At 47.3% G+C, this 8,457-nt stretch overlaps 1 protein-coding gene across 2 annotated transcripts in view; it reads left to right on the top strand.

Moving 5' to 3' along the window:
* The first annotated feature begins 262 nt into the window (after nucleotides 1-262).
* UBE2V1 (ubiquitin-conjugating enzyme E2 variant 1) overlaps nucleotides 263-8,457 on the top strand; it is a 31,666-nt gene continuing 23,471 nt past the window's right edge. Inside the window, exon 1 of one of the 2 annotated variants that reach the window (XM_008571848.1) lies at nucleotides 263-365. In XM_008571848.1, coding sequence (XP_008570070.1) covers nucleotides 344-365 — 22 coding nt within the window. In that variant the 5' untranslated portion in view covers nucleotides 263-343. Of the gene's footprint in view, nucleotides 366-6,684; nucleotides 6,931-8,457 lie in introns of those variants that run through there. The other variant, XM_008571849.1, reaches the window with a different exon arrangement.

The raw sequence follows: 8,457 nt of genomic DNA, 5'->3' as shown, positions 1-8,457 counted from the left end.
GGAAGCAAAACAGGAGCTCTTTGTTTTAAAGCTTTCTTTTCTCCTTTTTCTTTCACAATCGCACCCTCTCAAGCCTGACTACCCCTACCCTTCTCACCAAGCGCCTCAATCCCTCTCTCGTACCCCAGCCCGGAGGGACTTGCAGGTTGCTGGGCCCTCACGCACGCATATATTTCCTCTCCAAAAGGGGAGGTAAAAAACCCTTCCCGGCCGCGTGTCGCGCGGATCCGCGGAGCGGGCGTCAGCAGCGGCGTCTGCGCGTGCGTGCACGCCTGCGCATCGGGGCCAGGGGAACGGGTGGGGGGTGAAGAAGGGGCCGGCCTTCGCGCGACAGCTACGCAAGATGGCAGCCACCACGGGCTCGGGTGAGCGGGGGCGCCGGGCGCGGCAGGCTCGGGGGGCTCGGGCTCGGGCCGAGGGCTGGGGAGCCGCAAAGGCCGTTGCAGCGGGGCCAGGGCTTCTGCGCCGCCTCTGTCCGCTGGGCTCTGCGGCGGCGACGGTAGCGGCCTGAAGGAGGAGGAGGAGGCGGTGGCCGGAAGCACGGGCGGGGGCTAGAGGGGCCTGTGGGCGGCGCGGCTAGGCCCAGAGGCTCCCCCCGGGCGGCTTGAGCGCCCCGCCGAGAGGAAGGGACGGACCCCCGCGGCGCTGCTGGGGGACCGGAGTGAGCGAGGGGCGAACCCTGAGGCACTCCTGAGGAGACCGGGGCTGGCGGCTCTTTGAGGGAGATCGAAGGGTCCCCTAGGGGATGAGGAGGCGCCCCAAAGCGGATGAAAGTCCCTTACTGGGTTCTGGGGATCCGGGTGAGGTGGCAGCCTTGGGATGTCTGTTTGGAGGGAACATCAGAGAAGCTCCTCAGGATGAATAAGAGGAGGAAACGGGATCCTCAGGAGGTGACTGAGAGGATCCCCTATTGGTTAAGGGGATGGCTCTAGCGTTAGTTTTAGGGACGGGGTTAGCTAAGGAGATCTCTATGTTGATTAGAAAGGGAGAGCCTTGGGGTGGCTGCTTTTGGGTGGGAACTGAGGACATCTCCACAGGATGAGTGAGCGGGGGAAAAGGAGTTAGATGCCAGAGGGATCTGGTTGGGGTGGCTGATAGCGAAATGAGCCCATCATTATCAGGCCTCTATTTAAGGAGACAGATGGATTCCTCCGGGTTAGGTTTCAGTAGACAAGCTCAAAGTGGGGCAGTTGGTGGAAGCCTCTGATATTGGGTGAGGAAGAACAGGTGTATTGGGAGCCCTGGGGGTGTTTGTTGGGGGAGGATAAGTGTAAACTGAGGGAAGCCTCCTGCAATGGGTGAGAATGGGAAAAGGACAGGTTTCAGAGATGTCTCTTAGAGAAGAAACATCTCCTCTTCCTGTGCTGGGCACAGGAAGCATACCCTAGAAGTGTCTTTTTTGTGAACACTGTCACTCCCTTCCACTCCTTTGGATAATTGGGACAGATATGTGGGTTCAGCTCAGAAGTTCCCCATTGGCTGGATGGAAGTGGGGAGAGGAACAGATGACATGGGAACTCATGGATTACTATTTACGGATGGGCAAGTGGGAAATGAAGGGGTACACAGGCGGGGGGTGCTCTTCCAAGTCCCTAGTAGGTTAAAGGAAGCAGCACTTATTTTGAGACTGGATTTTCTGCTGTACATACCTAAGATAGGCCAGAGGTTCAAACCCTGAGGGGTCTGCTTTAGGATTAGCATTCTGCGGTCAAGGGTGTCAGGGGATGGACTCAGATAGTCTTCTTGATGAGGCAAAGTGGGCATTGCCTGGAGAAGATCCCCCAGAGGGACTGATGAGGCAAGAAAGTCAGGTTATAGAAGTGCAGGATTTGGGACAAACTGGGTGTCCCTGTTTTGATGCAGAGGCTGCACCCCTCTGGCACCTGGCAGTGAAGTTGGCCAAGGAAGCTCTCCCAGATGGGGTGAGGATGGCTGGCCACTGATGGAGGAATTAAACAGGGCCACAGTGTTCCCCCACTATGGGCCTGCAAGGACTCCAGCCTGGGTGCTGAAATCCTCAGGCTATTTCAGGCCACAGCAGCAGCACTGTTAAGAGGTTTGGTGATCTAAGGGGAACAAAGTGAGGGGAATCCATCTTTCCAGGCTATTGCTCCTCTAGTATCCCAAGGAGCCATACTTGTCTGATTGTAGGGTGGGAATAAAAGAAATTGGATGTCGGGGATCTGACTGGCTGCCTTTTACCCTTAAAGTAGTGTGCTCTTCCTGACCATAGAGGAGACCATCCTTTTACTAGATTTTGATTTCAGCTGGTACAGTGCTGAGTCAATTCATTTACCAAGACACTGCCACAGGCACTCCCAGAAAAGAGAGGCTGAGTCAGTCCAGATTGCTGGGGAGGACTTCTCACCAGAATAACACCCCTGCCAGGTTGCTGTGAACTCGGGAATACAGTGTGCCTGTGGCAATCAGTGATTTGGTGATATTGCAACTCAGACCTGTTTGCAGTCACTTGAGATTGACTACCTGCAGTCCAGTTTAACAGCTACTTGATTCTAACTTCTTGAGGCCCTGCCAATTGAAGAGTGCTTCATAAATGCTGTGGCAGTCCGATAAAACATCATCAGTTGCTGTCTAGTGGAATACAGGAGCACTTGGCATGATTTAGACAACACAGAACAGTCTTTGAGGTGCCCTAAAACGGGCTTCTCAAAATTCTTTTGTCTGTTTATTCAACAGATATTTACTGAGGGCCTTTATCCCACTGTGAATAGCAAACAATATGGACATAGCCCCTGTTGTTGAGGAGCTTCCATTCAAGTCAGGGAAAAGGCCACTAAAGGAGTAAATGATTAAGACGATTTAAGATAGCAGTAAGTGCTATGAAGGAAATTGTGTGATGTGATAAAGTGTCTGGAGAGATGGTCAGGGAAGGCTTTTCTGAGAAGATGGCATTTGCACTGCGACAAATAATGGTAAGAGCCAACCCTACAGTGTGGGTCACATGTGGGAGAAAGGAGGTGGACTGTGAGTGTAAAGGCCCTGTGGTAGGACCGAGCTTGACATATTAAGAGAACAGAATAAAAGGCCTTAGTGTATGAGGGAGGCTTGTTAAGGAGATGAGTTGGAGAGAGATGGCTTTGGATTATATTGAGTGGCATCAAACAAGTGTCTGATATAGTAAGCATTCAGTAAAAATTTGTTGAATGAGTGAATATGAATCTTAAAGAGGGGAATGATAAGATCTGATCTTTGCCTCTAGGCAGTGGAAAGGAATGAAAAATGCTGAGAGTGGAAGCAGGAAGACCTTAATTGGGTTAACCTAAAATGAGTGTACAGGCTTCTCTGCTTTCTAATCCAGAGAATTCTTCCAGGTATGGTGAGGGACCCTGAGGCCTTCCTTAGTCAGGTTTAGAGAAGCTTCTTGATTAATCTGTGCCCCTGATTGCCAGGAAACAGCTTTTAAGCCTTTGAGTTCCTATAAGGGCTGAACTTAGTTGTTTTTTGGGTTTTGGGTTTTTTTTTAAAGATGACCGGTAAGGGGATCTTAACCCTTGGCTTGGTGTTGTCTGCACCATGCTCTCCCAAGTGAGCTAACCGGCCATCCCTATATAGGGATCTGAACCTGTGCCTTGGTGTTATCAGCACCACACTCTCCCAAGTGAACTGGCCCTTGAACTTAGTTTTTTTTTTATGAGCACTGCTTTCAGCACTTGGCTACACCACCTTCCCTCTTTCCTTGGTTCAGCAATGTGTGGTTTCTGCATAAATCCTTGAAAAGAGAACTGAGAAACCCACCACAATCCTTTAGGATCCCCATGCTGTGAGGGTGACTTCCTCCTGCCTTGGCCAGAATTGCAGGACCTCAGACAGTGGCTCCTGGCTACCAGGTCCTTCCTCTCACCCAGCATCGCATAGTTTTCACTGACAGTTAACCAGAAACTAAATGCCAGAGGGGTAGGCCCTGGCTGGGCAGGATTCTAAATCTGTATGCATCAGAGTGGCCTCATACACACATTTAGCTTAGGAAAATTTAAATATATGGGCAGTGGATATTAAATAGTCTTCCCTTCCATTCAAGGATGTTCCCTAGAGAGAGCTGGAGATGGGAGATGAGAACCCATAGTCCCTTACTTGGTCTCAGTTCCCATGTGTCTTACTGTGTGAGCATCTTGTACCAATTGTAGTAAAGTGCCTTTAGCACAACATGGACCCTACATTCAAGAGAACTGCTTCATATCGTGCTCAGCCAAAGAAACAGCAATCTACTCCAGTGATGGAGAGGAAACTGGCTTTGCTGGACTAGCACAAGCTGTTGTTCCCCCAAGGGATTGCCAAAGTTGATTTTGACGTTCATGATTTCCCCCCTTCACATTAACTTTAAAACCACCCTATTCCCCCTCTCCACATCTTTCTCTCCATATCTCTCTCTCTCCCTCTTTCCCTCCCTCTTTTCCTCTCCCCCTCCCTTGCTCCCTTTCTCCCTCCCTCCCTGCCCACCTGAATTGTAGCTCTACAGTAGTTTGGTGAAAGTGGAATACAAAATATGAAGTCAGGAATCCTCTGTTTAGTTCTGAAAGGCCACAGTGAAGTACAGAGTAGCATGTTTGGTGAAGTAAATATTTTAAGAATATTGCTTGTATATTATGTGTGGTGCTTTAGAGGATTCCATGTACTTAGACTTACCTGTTATGTCATCTCATCTAACTCTCCACAACCTGGTGAACTAACTAGGGGAAGTGTCAGCTCTATAGTATTGCTGAGGGAAGAGCCAAAAGCTGAGGGAGATTAGTGGCTGGCGGAAGAGTGGTGATGCTCAGACTAGAGCCCAGGTGTTTTGACTCCAGTTCCCTTCCCAACCTGTCCCCAGTATCTTAGGAAGGAAATGGACAAGGCATGGATTTTGGCATATTCCCTTCCTAGATCTTGGAGTGTTTAATTTTGGTGAGAGAAAGAGCTTTAATAAGAAGTATCTGCCACCCATTTCAGGAACCCTTTTTATAGCATCCCTGGCCAGCCACCACTTAGCCCCTTCTGGGTAATGTGCTGTCCAACGAGAGTGAGGTACATTTTTAAGGAAACTCTTGCTTACACCTTGTACTAACTCACACCTGTTGGGTTTGGGGCTCCTCATGTCATGTACAAAGTAAGTTCTCATCCTCGTTTACATGCAAGCCCTCAGAATTCTTTTTAAGTTGCACTTCTAGGGCTTACTGTGTGCTAAATGCTGTATTAAATACTTTGTCTCACTTCTCACAGCAACCCTTTGAAGCAGGTATTTATTATGAAAGTGAGGAAACTGAGGTCCAGAGAGGAGGAGTGACTGGCCTGTGGCCCAGAGCCAAAGACTTACTTGCAGAGCCAGGGTGCAGAACGGGGAAAGTTTTGCTCCTGGACGAGTGCTCTTGGCCATACTCTCATTCTTCCAGCCCACATTGTCTAATCTCCAAGCTAAGCATCTCAGGCTCCTTCAATCATCGACATGTCTGTTGACATTTTTGCCTTGGCTGATTAGTTCATTCATGGGTAAATAGTAATGACCCTCAAGTAGGAGTCTTTCCTCACCTTCACATCCACCCCATCACAAGTCCACCCCAAAATATATGGCAAATCTTTCTCCTCTCCATCTCTACTGTTGTCATCCTAGTCTAACCAGAACCGTCTTTCTCTTGCCTGGAAGACCAAAAAAGCCTCCTGCTTCCAGTCTTGCGTTTTCTATACAGGAGACAGAATGGTCTTTTACAGACATAAAACAGAAACTGCCACTCCTCTTCAGAAAGCCCTTCCCACTGCCCTTGGAATAAAATCAATCTCCTTTCCATGGTCCACAAAGTCCTGTGTGATCTTGGCCCTGCTGCCCCCTGACCTCACATAGTATCATACACACCTCTGTTCTTGCTCTTATACTGCCGAAAATGCTCTACACTGTCCATGTGTCTGACTGCTTCTCATTTCTGTAGATCACAGCTGCCCAGAAAGGCCATTCCTGATCACCCCATTCAATATAGTTGTCTTAGTCACTGTCACAGCTCCCTCTTCTCTTCTGTTCTAAAGCACTTAACCTTACCTGAGGTTTTCTTAATTGTTTTCTTACATATTTTCTGTGCCTTTCCACTAGAGCAGAATTCTTTCCTGTTGTCTGCTATGTCCCTAGCACCCAGCACAGTCCCTGACATAGTAGGTGCTCAATAAAATTTGTTGCATGTTGTAATGAATTAATCCAGAGTCTCACTTTGATGTAGTCAAATATATAGATTCTTTTTTCCTTTTTGTCTTTTTTCGTGACCGGTAACAGGATCGCAACCCTCAGTGTCGTGCCCACACCGCGACCGGCAACGGGATCGCAACCCTCGGTGTCGCGCCTGCACTGCGCTCAACCAGTGAGCGGACCGGTCTCTATATGGGATCCGAACCCTCGGCGGGAGCGCCACCGCACTCCCAAGCGCCGCACTCTACCGAGTGTGCCACCGGGCTGGCCCCAAATATATAGATTTGAAATATATGGAGAAACATCATGTCTGATAGGACAGAAGCAAAAGTGGCTGTTCAGCCCTTCAAAAAGGAAAGTTCTTATACTAATTAGTTGGTATTTATAGAGGTACTTTATTATAGAATTAACCATATCCTTTTCTTCCCCAGCTGTCCTGACTGACTTCCCACATCTTATTCTTTGTGTCCCCCCTTGTCAGAGAGAAAATCTGATCATTGTCCTTGGTCACTGACCCTAACCGCGGAGAAACTGTCACCTGCTGTTTGTTACATTGTCTGGACTGTTAAGGATGACAGAGTGACGGGTCTTAAAGTAGTGAGCATCAGAATCACCTGGAAGGCCTGTCAGATTGCTGGGCCTGCCCTTGGAGTTTCAGATTGAGGAGTTCTGGATTAGGGCCTGAAATTTACATTGCTACCAAGTTTCCAGATGAGGTCCAGACTGCAGGTCTGGAAACCACACTCGGCAAACTCTTGCTCTAGGTAAGGAAAGAAAATCTGCTCCTCTGGACTGGCAGTAACTAGACAGTCAGACAGCACTTGCTGGTTGCTGAGGAATAAAAGTTACCTGACCTTGACTTTATGTCCAGCTTTCAGGGACATTGAACCCTCCCTATTTTCTGAAGTGAGAGCAACACCAGATTCCTAGCTCAGTTCTCTCTCTTCCCTGAATGGGCAACCAAACCAGTTTTCGCTAGCAGCTTTCTTTTCAGGAGAAACCTGTGAGCCTCTGCTGTTTTAAATCAAGACACAGGCCAGGGTGTTTCAAGATTGACATGCTTTGAAAGCTGCTGCTTTGTGGCCATGATTTTCCCAAAAGATATTTTAAAGGACTTCAAAATCCTTTTTGTACCACAAATATTTTAATATGTTGCTGTGTTTCAGATTACTGCATTGAATGTTTTATTATGACATGGTGTAAAACTTATCAAATATTCATGCTTTTTCAACCTGGTTGTCATATTTTCTTTGTAATATCCTGCAGCTGCTGACTTTTCAGTTTATATTTAGCCGAGAAAGTAACTAGCTGACTTTTGATACTGACAAAGATCCAGGAAAAATCCCTCTGGAAGAATTCTGAAGTATTAGGAATACATATTTTCTTTTTAAAAGTCTTGGATTATCCTGATTTTAGCACCTTGATGAGGTTATTTTAACATTTTCATAGTTAACTTTTTTTTTTTTTTTTTAAAGATGACTGGTAAGGAGATCTTAACCCTTGACTTGGTGTTGTCAGCACCACGCTCTCCCAGGTGAGCTAACCAGCCATCCCTATATAGGGATCCGAACCTGTGGCCTTGGTGTTATCAGCACCACACTTTCCCAAGTGAGCCATGGGCTTGGCTCTCATTGTTAACATTTTAATAGTCTATTCAGTTATACTTATTAGATGTAGATTTTCCTAGTACATTTTCTAGCTATTGTAGAACCTGTAGTTCTCTCGTTTTGCAAGATTAACAAGTCATCTTATGTTCTCCATACTGTCACTTGACACTGTTTCTCCAGCTGCCTTTTATTTGTCTTGTCTTTTTTTTTTTTTCTTTTTTTGGCTTTTTTCGTGTCCGGCAACAGATCACAACCCTCAGTGTCGCGCCCATACTGGACCGGGACCGGCAACGGGATCGCAACCCTCGGTGTTGCGCCCGCACCTCGCTCAGCCAGTGAGCGGGAACCGGTCTGTATGTGGGATCCGAACCCTTGGCGGGAGCGCCGCCACGCTCCCAAGCGGCGCACTATAGCAGTGCGCCACCGGGCCAGCCCTCCAGCTGCCTTTTAGATGTCAGATTCACAAAGAAATATTGGGAATCTTAAAATTTAGGTTAATTCAGTTGATTAAAATGTCATAGAGATAAAACATTTATCAGAGTATTCTTGGGTTTTTCTGATCTGTTTTTCTGTTGTTTGGCATATGTGGATTTAATTTTTTAATATATTAACTAAATGTTTCGTTTAAATTAATGTGTCATAATTTTTTTTTTTTTTTTTTTTTTTTTTTTTTTTTTTTTTTTT

This window comes from Galeopterus variegatus, unplaced genomic scaffold, assembly GCF_000696425.1.
Source record: "Galeopterus variegatus unplaced genomic scaffold, G_variegatus-3.0.2 Scaffold729, whole genome shotgun sequence".
NCBI classification, from domain to species: Eukaryota; Metazoa; Chordata; class Mammalia; order Dermoptera; family Cynocephalidae; genus Galeopterus; species Galeopterus variegatus.
Note: the sequence above shows the minus strand (reverse complement) of the source record. Positions and strands in the feature narration are given on the sequence as shown.